At 40.9% G+C, this 15,002-nt stretch overlaps 2 protein-coding genes across 2 annotated transcripts in view; one reads left to right on the forward strand and one right to left on the reverse strand.

Moving 5' to 3' along the window:
- The window catches only part of LOC124613483 (calcium/calmodulin-dependent 3',5'-cyclic nucleotide phosphodiesterase 1-like), a 543,028-nt gene that overhangs the window by 449,915 nt on the left and 78,111 nt on the right, over positions 1-15,002 (reverse strand). The gene's annotated exons all lie outside the window — the stretch shown is intronic.
- Positions 1,066-10,396, forward strand: LOC124613023. Its single transcript, XM_047141580.1, has 3 exons — positions 1,066-1,224; positions 5,822-5,947; positions 10,164-10,396. The coding sequence occupies exons 1-3, from the start codon at positions 1,149-1,151 to the stop codon at positions 10,289-10,291; spliced, it is 330 nt and encodes a 109-aa protein (XP_046997536.1). The 5' UTR covers positions 1,066-1,148; the 3' UTR covers positions 10,292-10,396.

Raw genomic sequence — 15,002 nt, forward strand, 5'->3', positions numbered from 1 at the left:
GTATTTCATATTTAAGGTTGCAGTATTTTAGTAATTTTTAGAAATATGTACGTATGTATGAAAAGGTATCTCTAATCCCTTAACAAACATTGATTTTTGTTTGTTTCAATAAATTTAACTTCTTTTACTAGTTTTGAATAAGTGTATTATGTATTAACCCTAGAGAGAACGATATGCCAATATACCTACACCGAGCGAGGTGGCGCGGTGGTTAGTATACTGGACTCGCATTCGGGAAGACGACAGTTCAAACCCGCGTCCGGCCATCCTGATTATGTTTTCCACGATTTCCCCAAATCGCTTCAGGCAAATTCTGGGATGGTTCCTTTGAAAGGGCACAGCCAACTTCCTTCCCCATCTTTCCGTAATTCGATGGGACCGATAACCTCGCCGTTTGGTCCTCTCTCCGAAATGAACCAACCAACCATACCTACCAGATATGGTAGACAGGCGAAGTAGGTTACCATTCTACAGTTAAATGTTCAAATGTGTGTGAAATCTTATGGGACTTAATTGCTAAGGTCATCAGTCCCTAAGCTTACACACTACTTAACCTAAATTATCCTAAGGACAAACATTCACACCCATGCCCGAGGGAGGACTCGAACCTCCGCCGGACCAGCCGCAAAGTCCATGGGCAGCGCCTTAGATCGCTCGGCTAATCCCGCGCGGCTTCTAGAGTTAATAATACAAAAATCGTTTCCTTTATAAATTCTGTTATCCGGGTTTTCGATTATCCGAATGACTTACGACAGCAATTAGTTGTAAACTAATGCCTTTCCGATACGTTACTTCGCAGTCAAGAACTACCGCACTTATTCGACTCGGTGTAGTGAAACGTTACTCTGTAATGCAGTGATTAACAGTCTGCGTAGTGTTGAGATCGTGCTTATTGCTACAGAGAAGTTGCACTATTGCGAGAGCGGGACACGTGCGGTACAGAAGGTCGCTGGGTTACGGTACCGTCCAGCAGCCAGGAAACCCCCGTCGGAAGATAACACACACTGCGGGAAATAACGGCAGTCGTTGCACGTGCGGGCTTCGTGGAAGCGGGTGCACGGAAGCTCACCTCACAGATGCGTATATAAAGACTCCGTGACAGCAGAGACGGCACATCTGGGAAGAACTCCGCGCTAAGCACACTAACCATGGCCAGGACGTTGCTCGTGGTCACCGCCATGATGGCCGCTGCCGCTCTAGTCTCCTGTGTGTGCGAAGACTGGCGTGAGTACAGCAATACTGGCTGCGCTTGGGGGCCATATGCTCCTTTCTGTTTGTAGTTGCGTAGCCTGCGTCTGGGCGTTCAGTGTGTTGACTACTGCCCATAGTATTGACGACGAAGATCTCGCTTTCTGTATTGTTTAAGTTATCAGTCTATCTACTCGTTTGGTGCCACCCGCCACGAAATCCTCTACTGCGCCAACTTCTTCGTCTCAGAGTAGCATGTGTAAACTATGCCTTCAATCATTTGCTGGATATATTCAAAGCTCTGTCTTCGTCCACAATTTTTACGCTCTACAGCTCCCTCTAGTACTATGGAACTTATTCCGTGATGGCTTAACAGATATCCTGCCATCGTTTCCTCGCCGATTCTTCGGAGAACCTCTTCGTTCGTTACCTTATCAGTCCACCTAATTTTCAACATGCTACTGCAGCACCACCTTTCAAATGCTACTATTCTCTTCTTTTCCGGTTTTCCCACAGTCCATGTTTCACGACCACACAACGCTGTGCTCCAAACGTACATTCTCTGAAATTTCTTCCTCAAATTAAGGCCTATGTTTGATACTAGTAGACTTCTCTTTGGCAGGAATGCTCTTTTTGCCAGTGCTAATCTGCTTTTTATGTGCTCCTTGCTCCGCCCATCGTGGGTTACTTTGCTTGCTAGGTAGCAGAATTCCTTAACTTCAACTGACTCGTGATCACCAATCCTGATTTCTCATTTCTGCTACTTGTCATTACTTTCGTCTTTCTTCAGTTTACTCTTAATCCATATTCTGTACCCATTAGACTGTTCATTCCATTCAGCAGATCCTGCAGTTCTTCTTCCCTTTCACTGATACCTTATCTCTTCCATATCGACCTCTGTTTCTTCTTCTATCACTTGAGACAAATCTTCCTGCTCATAGAGGCCTTCATTGTAGTCTTTCCACCAATCCGCTCTCTCCTTTGCATTTAACAGCGGAGTTTCCATTTCACTCTTAATGTTACCACCCTTGCTTTTAATTTCACGGAAGGATGTTTTGACTTTTCCATATGCTGAATCAGTTCTTCCGGTAATCATTTAGTTTTCAATTTCATCACATTTTTCATGCAGACATTTCGCCTTAGCTTCGCTGCTCTTCTTATTTATTTCATTACTACATGACGTGTATTGTTGTGTTCCTGAAATTTCCTTGAACATTTTTGTATTTCCTTCTTTCATCAATCACTGTTTATTACCAGGTAAAACAGGCTGAACTCGTAGTCAGAATGGCAATAGCGTAGTGTCTGCACCCGAGTAGAACGTTGCGGAGGCAGCAGGTAACAGCGAACACTACGTATTCTTATGATCTAGATGCTACACGTCTAATGTGCGAATGCCAGTTGCCTGCAGAGTAAAAAAATGACCAGAAATTTTGTTTGCTATCACTCCCCACTCACTATCACTGTGACAACACTTATGCACAGTGTAATGTGTTTGAACCAACGTCTCGTCTGAATGAAACACTGGCAGCTTTAATTCAGATGGATCACTTTCTCGCAAAAACCTAAGTCGTCTCGTTCACACAAGTGCTGATTCATTTATTCTGCAGCTTTTAATACCAAATCCCGTAGACAATGATTTTTCCCTGGTTTCTTAGTTAGCCATTATCTTTAATTTAGTGGACTAAAAGATGCGAAATTTTCTTAAAGTTCATATTTCTTTGTAATATAACAGAAATTGTTGTCCACAAACGCATTGCCAGTGTCGTCAGTGGGATGTTTAGTTTGTGACTTGTTGTGTAATAATATTGTGTCAGTATAATGCGTGATAGTGCGACACGAAGAACGGCACAATGCTATTGCGCAATATTCATGCCTGGGACGAGTCAGCTAGAACTCTGCCTTCGTACCGAACATGTCGGCGCTCGAGGGTGTAGAAATCGTGTGTATCGCGAGTGAGTAGCTCGACTTGAAAAATACATGTGGAAGTTACAACAGAACGGAAGAAGTAAGTCCAAAAAGCTTCCAATCAACGTTTCAATGGACATGGGGCACATTACTGCAAGGCAGATTCGTAACGCAAAATAACAAGTAACTAAAAAATTAAACAAGTGAACTAAGTAATTTATCGTGTACAAGCATTGTTTTCTATGTATTTCTCTACAGTAGCAATAGTTGCAAACGAAATAAAACAACGGAAGTGGTTTAGCGAGTAAAGACTGCAGCACTGCAGGTTGTGTCTGTCAATTGCAATGGACACACAGACTAAGATCAATGAGGTTACTTGTTGCCCACTGTGTACTTTGCTGTACAGAAGCTATTCATGCCTTTTGGCACCACATGGTATGGATAATTATGGTTTACAGCAACGTGTGTATTTTGAGAATGTGCATGTCAGCCCGAAACAGATAATCACTACCGCTGAATTTTACATCAAAGCAACTGAGACGGACGAAATAAAAAATTATCCAATTTCTTCGGTACTGCATAGCAGCGGACCTACCATCCCATGGCAGCAAGCCTCGAATAAACAAATATAAGGACGTTAACAGCAAGCAGTTCCCGCGATGGCTTCCCATGTTTGCGCTGTTGGGTAGCAATGTGTACTACTTTGAAACGTCACTTGTCTGTGTCTAGTCACGTGACCAAGTTAGTTCCCGCTAAGGCCAGGTTTACTGTTCGCTTTGACGTGTTGCCAAACAACTTCTAATACAGATCAACAGAAGTTGTGTATAGGATACGTTAGAAAGGCTGGATGTACAAGATTTATTACCTACTAACGGTTGTGTTTCTGTCGAACTCGATAAACAGGGATCCACTTCACTACATATTCTCCGCAAGCCACTGCACAGTGCGTGCTGAAAGGCACTTTGCTCCAATGTTAGCGACTTCCTGTTCTATTCCATTCCCGTATTGAAAAAATTACTATGTTTATGTCTCCGCACGCACCCAAACCTTATTTTATTTTCAAGTTATAAGACGGTATCACCAGAATTGTCGCACAGTCTTCGTCAAATACCGGTTCTTAAAATTTACCCAAGTGGTTTTCTCGAGAACAACATTGTCCTTGTGGTTTTTTTTATAAAGATTATTAAAACTGCCTTTTTGTTAAAGACAGGGAGCTAATAATGCATTGTAATAATGGCAAGTGGGTGTAGCATAAAACTTAGTCGAAGCCTCTTCTTTCGCTTATTGTTAGAATAATTCTCTTTTACTGCTTACGACTGTTTTTTTTATCCTCAACTCGCTTAATTCAAAAACAGAATAATTTTCACACTTTACTTTGTATTTTAAGTAAGTCCTTTTTGTATTAAAGAGCTTGAAAACAGATTTAAAATAAGCAATGAGTACCCAGCGGTATTGTCGATATAAATACTTTTGGTCCCAGATTATCGAGGTATCGATACAGTTTTAGGTATTAGTGTTGATACCTTTGTTTTATCGACTCTAGTATTGGAATGTCCATATTTGCACACTGATACTTAATTCAGTGCGAAAAACCCTTTGAATCTGGCTGTATCACCTGTTTCACTTTCTCCAGCGACAACTCGAGTTGCAAAAGTGCCATAGACTACCGCAGACAATCGTAAGTAAGCGTAGACTACAGTATTTTTTGTAGTAGCTTTAGTCAATTAAGGTTGTCCCTGCATCACCTGCACATTAGGTGTGTTGCATACCTATTGGGCGTGACCTCATAACACTATCTTCTTTAACGTATGAAGTAACTGTCCTACTAGATTCCTCTAAAAACCGGAAGCGGTGACCCGCCTAGAAACAGAGTGAGGATGTATCAAGGGCCGGGTGATCTACGGAACGTCTAATTCTATATGGTTATCCTCCTGTCTGTCACTTAAAGTAAACAGTATTTATTGCAACACTGAAACTGACATTTTTTAATTCAGGTCTTATTCGAAAATTGATTTGTAACGTGCCGTAATAAAAATGGAGAAGAAAATACAGATTTATTATACCGAGGCAGAAAACGCAAACTCCTCAACAGAAAGGTAAAATAAAAAAAAACCCACAAAGCAAAAATACATCAAACTTCGCTTCAAAACTTCGTCAAACTTATACAAAACATGTTTCTGTTATTCCTAAACAATATTCAAGGTTATCAGGAATAACGGAAATCTCTTACCTTTGATCATGAGGAAGAACGTTTTATCGAGTACAAAATAACAATAACAATTGTATATGTTTTTTGTGTCTGCGCATGTAAGCTGTAGTTACTTCAAAAGTAACTGGTTTGGTTACATAAAAGCGCAAAATTTACCCGACCAAATAATTTGTATTACTTATAAAATCCTGTAAGGATATAAAATATAAACTAACACCGAATGATGATAGGTTCCAATTATGTGTGAAACAGACAACCAAACAAACAAAAAAAGACGGAGACGTCGTCAGTTCCCAGTTTCTCTCTGACACATTCATTTATGTTTCTTTCTCTACCAGCACTACAAATACTACTGGTAATCCTACCATTTACTACGTCATATGTGTAGCGTACCAAACCTACCGAACCGTGGTTTCGGTATGCGCAGCTATAGTGACGACACACATCTGCGTGGTACTGGACATAGGTCGGGGGTCGTCAGATGAGCTGTAGTAACAGTTGAAGGTGATGGTGTTTCAGAGCTGACGACAGATGTCGCCTGCGAGAACGACGACGGGTTCCCGCCGGTGTGCATCGGGCCATGTGACCTTCTCGGCTACGAGTCGGGCCGCTGCGTCGACAATCTGTGCCGCTGCTCCACCGACGGTGAGTCTCTTACACTCCCTGTCTCACCTACTGTCGTCATTCTCTCCCTGTTCACTGGAGGGGGACCTTATCGTAATCACTACTACTCGGCAGCCAAAATGCTCTGACAGCTAGGCGAATAGTCAATACGTATCTGGCGAATTATTTAAATGTAATTACAAGAGGCTGTAGAGGATCTACAATGTCCTACTGTTTTCAAGCGTCTTGGTCCACATTTCGAGCGCAGTACAGCAGCGATTTTTCGTGGCATGGATTCGATAAGTTTTTGGTACGTTTCCTACTTAGAAATCACGTAAATACCGTACATTACGGGTCGATGGTTCGTAAATGCATAACTGGCTCTAGATAGCGTGCAGATGTGTTCCAGCGGTTTCACGTCAGTTGCAAATACACTGTTATGCTCTTCAGATCACTGAAGTAGGATTCAGCCCAGTTATCCTTCTGCCATGCCACCACTGTTGGGGAGATATCAAGCGTGAAGGGATGCAGGCCATTCTCAATTATGTTCTCATGGTCCACAGCTTTTTATGGTTCGTTCAATTGCCACTACAGGTCTCATGGAGGACCAAGTAAATGTCCCCAATAACACAATACTGCCCCCTTGCTGGGGCGCGTGTTTCGAACAGCCTTTTTCTTGATGACGGCGTATCCTAACAGGACCACATGTCTGGTGTAACGAGAAACTTATTCATTCGACCAGGCAACTAGTTTCCATTGATCCACGGTCCAGTCTCGATGATGCTGTTGGGTTAACATGCGAACACGTGTTACAGAGCTCCATGTTCAACGACTTGTGCTGAACGGTGTGGTCCGAAACACATGTGGCTGCATGAGCTCTGTCAGATGTGCCAGAGATAAACACTTATCGTGCTTTACTGAGCGGGAAAGCCTCCGACCTCTACTTTCTGTGATTAGACGTAGACCTCGAATATTTTGTCGCCTACCCGTGGTAGATGCTCTGGGCAGTGGGAAGCTAACACCCGACCAGCTTCGCAGTTTCGAGATCCTCGTTCCCAGGCTCCGGGCCACATCAATCTGCCCTTTCTGAAAGCCGCTAATGTCAATGGTTTCCCCATTTGCGGTCCGTATCGTCACTAGAATGGTTGCCCAATCGCCTCTGCTTCGCTTGTACGAGGTTTTTCTTGGTGCGTAACGCTCGCATAACACCAGCACGCGCATTCAGTCTCTTGGAGCGTACCACGGTTGTGAGAAAAGAGTTTTCACATAAGAAACAAACCTGCTAGTTTTTTTGAAAGAAATTTTAGAAATCGCAGTCTTGGCCATATTTTAATTTTTATCTAAACAGATAAAGGGTTTCGGTTTTGCATCCATCATCAATTAAGAGGAAAATAAAAATAATGTTATTACAGAATTTGTGAAACATGAATATGAACCAGTTTAATCCAGACGAAGAACAAGCAAACCAATTTCTTCAGAAAGGCAGTAATTTAGAGGAGGCGTAATAGTTAAATGAACTGATTAACAATGTAACTGACACGAAAATAATGCCTAAAAGTTACAATTATTCGTCCAAAAGTAGGCATGGTGATATATCTTTAATATACAGATACAAAGATCAACTACATGTCACAATGTGTAGCCGAAAGGGAGGTTTATACATTTGACAGTTACATAATCATTTTCGCAATATTATATAAATAAATCTAGTGCAATAGTTAACTTGGCACAGGCCCTTCCACCAGCGCCAGTAACGTCAAGATTTGTAACTTGTACTCATTATTTAAGTATCACTTATAATATTGTTAATTTTTGCAGCAATTTCACCACAGTTTCCGTTCAGCTACGCTTTATCATCCACATAAAAAAATTTTGTTTCTGCAACTAAATTTACATGCGTCCACCAATAATGTTTCACCTGTTCATGTTAGGCTTCTTCAGTGGTCTACAAGACAAAGAAAATTATTTAGTTTGAGAAATAGTTATATTGAAATGATCTGTCAAGAATCACTACAGATCTATCAAAATATTAATCAAATAATTTTCTGTGTATTATAGACCACTGAAGATTCCTAACATGAATAGATGAACTATGTTTCATACACGCAAATAGGTTCAGTTGTGAAAGACGAAGTTTTTCATATCTGTTTGGTAAAGCGTAACCACTTACAATGTTAACCAGTTCACTTCACAACTACGCGTCCTCCATGTCACTATTTTTTTTAGTATGCGAGAAGATGTACATTTCAACTGAAGAGAGGGGAGGAAGACAGTTTGATAAGCTGGCAGAGGATTCGTGTTGGAGAAGGTAATTGGATGTGGAAAGCGAGGCAGGGTGCGAGGCGTACAAGGGGGCACAAAACTTTAGGCGAGTTGCAAAACAGTATAATCTTACATTTCGCAAACATTCGGAAGCACTTTCTTTAAATGATTGCACGACGCCTGCTCTTGTCTGTTGTATTTTGTAATTTCGACCTTAGGCCATTTTCAAGTATCGTGATAAAAAGAACCACTGAAATACATCGAAATATGTCAGAAATTAAACACAAGCCAGATCATAAAATGTGCTAACGAGGAATTACAGGACAATTGTGTACAGAATGTTTGTAAAAATTGATTGATGGCAAATTATGCCATACAACCCTCTTGTACATGTTGTACATGAAGAATTTTCACAGCCACTGTACTTGCGACTACAAATGTCATAGTCGCACCAAAAACCAGTACCATTAGTACCATTAATAAGCGTGCACGTTATAGTATTCAAATTATTTGTACTACAAAACAGCATTGCACTCGACGTACAGTTTGTGAGTGGACACTGATTAACGTAGTTATGGCACTTCGGAAAAAAAGCATCTAACAGGCGCACATCCTAAACCAAACAGCAAACGTATAGCGAAGAAGCACACAATAAGAAGCAAGATCATCAAATACGCTAAGATTAATACAGATTTACTAGACAATTGTAGACAATCCAGTTGTTAAAAATCAGCGATGACGCACTATCCCATACCAGTCTCTTGCGTAAGTTGATTTCATTTAACTGATATCTGGCCACTTGATCGAAATTGAAACAGAGTACCCATGGGCACTCTGTTTCAGTCTATTTTCTTCAATGAATGTTAGGAATGATGGGTTAATTTCGATCAAATGGACAGATACCAGTTAAATCAATGTACTCAAGAGACTAGTATGGGACAATGCGTCATCGCTGATTTTTGACAACTGTCTAGTCAATCTTAGCGTATTTGATGATCTTATTGTGTTTAATTTTTAACTGCTTTCGATGCACTGAATTCGTACATGTTCTTTGTTATCAGGGTACTTGGAAATGGCATAAGGTGAAAATGGTACAGTACTACTACTTAGAAGTAAAATGGGCAGTTACATCTACATCTGCATGGATACTCTGCAAATCACATTTAAGTGCCTGGCAGAAGGTTCATCGAACCACTTTCACAATTCTCTATTATTCCAATCTCGTACAGCGCGCGGAAAGAACGAACACCCATATCTTTCTGTACGAGCTCTGATTTCCCTTATTTTATCGTGGTGATCGTTTGTCCCTATGTAGGTCGGTGCCAATAAAATATTTTCGCTTTCGGAGGAGAAATTCGGTGATTGGAATTTCGTGAGAAGATTCCGTCGCAACGAAATACACCTTTCTTTTAATGATGTCCAGCCCAAATCCTGTATCATTTCAGTGACACTCTCCCCCATACTTCGCGATAATGCAAAACGTGCAGCCCTTCTTTGAACTTTTTCGATGTACTCCATCAGTCCTATCTGGTAAGGATCCCACACGGCGTAGCAGTATTCTAAAAGAGGACAGACAAGCGTAGTGTAGGCAGTCTCCTTAGTAGATCTGTTACATTTTCTAAGTGTCCTTCCAATAAAACGCAATCTTTGGTTAGCCTTCCCCACAACATTTTATGTGTGTTCCTTCCAATTCAAGTCGTTCGTAATTGTAACTCCTAGATAATACAGGAGAAATCAATCATTTGTTTCATTTAAACAATTTGTCGCAGCTGTGAAGACAATGTTTCCACGTTAATTTATTACGCGCTTCCTTTTGAGTAGTTAGTAGGTAAAGGTTCAAATTTAGCTTTCTCTTTCTTTCTGTTTCGTTTTTTGTGCCTAACCGTTATTTTTTAGGTACGATCAACCACTCATATTTCTCTTTAGTTTTCGAAACACGTTTTTCGTTTTTCGAATACCTTAAATTGTAACGGTAGTTGTTTTTTTATTTTCGCAGCTATAAACACGAATCAGCCGTGTTCTGAAAGCGATGGCTACCCGTCGCCTTGCGTGGGTTTCTGCATGCGGATGCTCAACTACTCGAGGGCTCGCTGTGTGGGTGATAGATGTCGCTGTCTGCCCTGAGGCTCCACTGCCTCACTCAACTCGCAACTAACTCATCATCGCTGTACTGCAATACTTACATTTCCTTCTAAAATATATATCCAAATACATCTAATTTATTCAATATTTGTATAATTTTTTTCTCTTTCTCGAGTGGTGTAATTTAGTGGGCGGTGAAAGACTGGACTCCTATACGGCAAGAGCGATGAGAGCGTCGAATCCCTATCTGGTCGTTATGAATCCCGTATCCTGAGATTTCCTTAAACTACGTCACGCAAATTCTAGAATGGTTCCTTGAACACAGACTTATCCTTCTTGTGACTTGGACGTCGGCAGGACAAAAAAATTCAAACGTACATCTTCACCGCCACGATTACTAAGTAATTTCACACGATAACAGGTCTAGATGGTGTAACAGTCAGCATGGTGCAACATTAAATATCACTGTGAGGAGAAGAAATATCATAACTTTGGCGTAATACATCAACATACAGTGCATTGTTGGTACCTAACAACCTACAGAAAGATAACAGTAGGTATCTGAAGATGCGTTAAACACCCAGTTCCGCCTACACATTGATCAAATTTTTTCGTTAAAGTTTTGGGTTTTAGTCAAGAATATACGTAATGCTCGATGAAACTAGTTTGTTTATAAGTATGATTATTTAATTTGTGAAAACGATCTGAAGACATAAAATGTGACTTACATGAAAAATATAGGAGAGGAAGCCAAAGTTACAAGAATATTTTATTTTTTATTTTACATTCTGCAATGTGAAATCAGGACACTGTAATTGATACGATAGTTTTCCTAACCGTTGAGCTTCATTTCGTGAAGACACATTGCTCCAGAATTTCTGAGGCGTGGACTAAAATTTTCAGTACTGATGAAGCGTTGTCACAGTTACAAACGCAGCAAAATGATGTAAGAGAAATAGGACTACACTCAAAAGTCAGTCTTTTTTGCAGCCGTTAGAGTAGTAGCAGTAATTCATTTCAACAAAGGCAAGAGAGTTAAGTGACAGTGGACACTTCCAAGAAATCTACCGGCATCCAGAGTGTGGACAAAAAAACCGTAAATCAGCTTGGCCGGATAACAGTTTGGGGCTACACGGGTCCAAAAATTTTGGAAATTTGGGACCAAACTGCTGAGGTCATCGGTCCCTAGGCTTACTCACTACTTATTCTTTCTAACTTACACTAACTTACGCTAAGAACAACAGAAACACATACACACACACACACACACACACACACACACACACACACACACACACACACACATGCCCGGGGGAGGACTCGAAACTCCGACGGAGGGGAGGGGGGGGGGGGGAGGGGTAAGCCGCGCGAACCGTGGCAAGGCGCTTTAGACCGAACGGCTACCCCTTGCGGCCTACACGGGCTCAGCACACGCTTAGATAGTATAAAAAAACGAACCATATATTCTTATCTATCATAGTTTACGTAATACCTTCATGTAAGGTGTTTCAAAGCTTAATACCTTATTATCATGTTCATATTTCGCCTGTCTTCGATGCTTTTTTAGAGAGTTAGTCTAGTCATTCTTGTTGCTCCCGATGTGATCGTGATGTTGGTTTGGTGAGAATCGTCGTTTTCATTGGTAGACGAAAATACATATTCAGTTGCATCGCTGTAGTAATTCATTCTTGTCAAATAGATCCCGTGCTGGCCTGTGTTTCAAGGCGACGGTTGTTAATCTGCCTATTGATTCGCCCCTCGCCTGGATAATCTTCCTTTCTGGAAAACCACATGTCTACGCGTTTTAGTTTACGGGCAGCTCACATATTTATCTTAACTGCCATGACGTTGTTTGCCGCTCGACGATAAATCACAGGATGACATATCTCGTTTCTTGTCCGAACGTTTTCATCGCGCCGGGTTCCCAGAAAAGAATAGCCGGTCAAGGAGCTTGATCGATTACGCTGACGATTTTCTCGTAACAAGTAACGCCACAATGAAATGTGCGGCAGTAAAGCTTTTACGATCGAGGCTCGGTCGATCCGATTATATGGATTGCCTGTTTATTAAGTAAACGCTTTCGTTTCAGATTCCAACTTGTCTGCTAATATACTAATGTCCACATGAACGCTCTCTAAATAACAGAGATGAGTTCCGTAAAACATGTCACAGAATTCCCTGAGGTATAAGCTCTATAACAATTAAATGGCTAAAGTTACTAAATTATTTTTCAGAGAAGTAACAGACCCACATGAATTTAAACCTACTAGCTGTCACTGTTAATAGCATACAGTATTATTTTAAAGTTTAAAGCACTCATGCGAGAATAGTCCAAGAGTGTTATTTCTTTACTGCTTAAGAGTGTATTACCTATGATTTCGTGGTAAAATTATAGAAACACACATACACAGACACAGGCATACACTGTACAAAGCTGAGTATGTCTCGCGTAATTTGCAATGAGAAATTATTTTCGCAACTCAAAGAGCACGTACGTGGTTAGACGGATTTCATTAGAGCATACTGGTCTCTCATTCGGGAGGACGACGGTTCAAACCATCGACCGACCACCTAATTCAGATTTTCCCTGATCTCCCTAAATCGCTTCAGGCAAATCCCGGGATGGTTCCTCTGAAAGGCCACGGCCGGATTCCTTCCCCATCCTTCTCTAATCCGGTGGGACCGATGACCTCTTGTTTGATCTCCTCCCCCTAATAAACCAACCAACCAAGGTGGGAAGACAACTTCAAGTGAGAGGCTAACTACATGTTCACCAATATGTCTGAGAACAATCGTATCCGTCAATCGAAGGAGTTTAATGATAGAGAAATCTCAATTTTTACGAGTCAGATAAGGTATTCAAACAGATAATCTGCACGAAGATAAGTCCTTGCCTCATAAGAGGAAAGGCGATTACTGATCACTCGGCGACACTTTCATAAAAATGTTAAACTGCCAATGATATGCGAGTGGTTCAGTTCAACGAAAGTGGCGACGTCTACAGACAATGGAGAAAAGTCATCTCCTTAATGTGGTATCAAATGTTCAAATGTATGTGAATTCCTAAGGGATCAAACTGCTGAGGTCATCGGTCCCTAGACTTATACACTACTTTAAAATAATCTAAACTAACTGATGCTAGGAACAACACACACACCCACGCCCGAGGAAGGACTCGACCCTGCGGCAGGAGGGGCCGCGAAATCCATGGCATTCGGGCTAGAACCGCGCGGTCAGTCCGCGCGGCTAATGTGTATCCATTTCCTTTAACTAGTCATCACGAACGAGACAATACGGTGGTTTATGCTTATCGCTTATCAGATTTTGGAAGGTAATTGTCATTTATGCAGCCAACATGGAATCATTTATGACGGTGATGAAACAGAATAGAACACTCATCCATCATATTAACAGATCTACTTCACTTTTAGAGGTTCTTACAAGTATGACGTCATAGCTGATACTATGTAAGTCTCTGACGTGCATTTCCATGTAAAGACATTGTAAGCAACGACATTTGTGTAAATATGCATTATGCTGTTAAGCAGTACTAGCTGACCATGATATTATTACACTTGGTCTCTTGTGGCCGTTATCGGAAACAAGTGTGACGTTACAGTAAACAACCACAGTGGTGATTCAGGAAAACGCATCATATTGTGAAGGATTTCAAGACAGTTGTGCATGTACTATCAATTGATTCAGGGCTCCTCTTGGAATATTTCGATAGCCGATAACTATAAGCCGACTGAAGCATCTTTACTCCCAGGTACAATAATATTGTGAGCCACTAGTACTTGTCTTGTTATTTGTAGTCATACAAGGACTGCCTGGAGTTTATCCTAATCTCATCTGGTGGGTGACATAAAGAAAAGCTCTACTAGCCGCAGTAGTGACTGAAATTATGTTGTCAGTACAATTCTGATATAATACGATGTATAAAACGTGTTACAACATATTACTGTTGATAAATGAAAAAACGGAAAAGAAGTTGAAAGCAATGAAGTTTATTTCATCTCATGACATATTGCATAATATCCATAGGTTCACAATCGAGCAAATTACATTATTGCTAGTTACTATCATGCTGGCCTTGTGAACGATTTCAAGGGCAACACGTGGAACTATTTGGAAGCAGGAGACAAAAGAAACCCATAACAGAATCCGAAACAATACTGGCTGTGGTTTGAATACTCATGTCGTTTTAGCAACAAACAATAAAGAATTCCAGTGGGCATATTCTGCTTTTAAATTTCTCGAGCAGTTAGCCCTAGATTGCTAAATCCTCATAAAAGTTATGACTGCAGTGGGTTATGAAACGGGATATTCTGAACTTAATTTGGTATGTAACTTACCATTGGAGATCTAATAATTGTAATTAACTAATGCGTAACCTATAAATTATGACTTCCTTTGAAATAGATTTGGGGTATTACAATTTGCGGTGGTTTGGTAGCAATGTAACATTTCCACCCTGTTAGGGTTCTACTGTTAAGATGCTCCGCTTTACAGACAGCGGTGATAGTGGGATTGTGTACTGGAGAAATAAGGCGCTGAAATATTTTGTGTTATAAGGATTACACCACTTTGTATATAATAACATTGAATTGAACTGAACTGTTCATGGACGTTATAATTTACTTTAGGTTATGTGTGTGTGTGTGTGTGTGTGTGTGTGTGTGTGTGTGTGTGAAAGGCGGGGCGGGGGTGGGGAAGTGGAGGCAAAACAGTGGCGCTAAGGTCGCTCATTCCT

Source organism: Schistocerca americana, chromosome 4, assembly GCF_021461395.2.
Source record: "Schistocerca americana isolate TAMUIC-IGC-003095 chromosome 4, iqSchAmer2.1, whole genome shotgun sequence".
NCBI classification, from domain to species: domain Eukaryota; kingdom Metazoa; phylum Arthropoda; class Insecta; order Orthoptera; family Acrididae; genus Schistocerca; species Schistocerca americana.

What these genes read in the sequence shown, in the direction of transcription:
- LOC124613023 (XM_047141580.1), top strand. Translation starts at nt 1,149, where the DNA reads ATGGCCAGGACGTTGCTCGTGGTCACCGCCATGATGGCCGCTGCCGCT. An exon ending in CTGTGTGTGCGAAGACTGGC is followed by an intron (nt 1,225 to 5,821) that starts GTGAGTACAGCA and finishes ATGGTGTTTCAG; the next exon opens with AGCTGACGACAGATGTCGCC. An exon ending in GTGCCGCTGCTCCACCGACG is followed by an intron (nt 5,948 to 10,163) that starts GTGAGTCTCTTA and finishes TTATTTTCGCAG; the next exon opens with CTATAAACACGAATCAGCCG.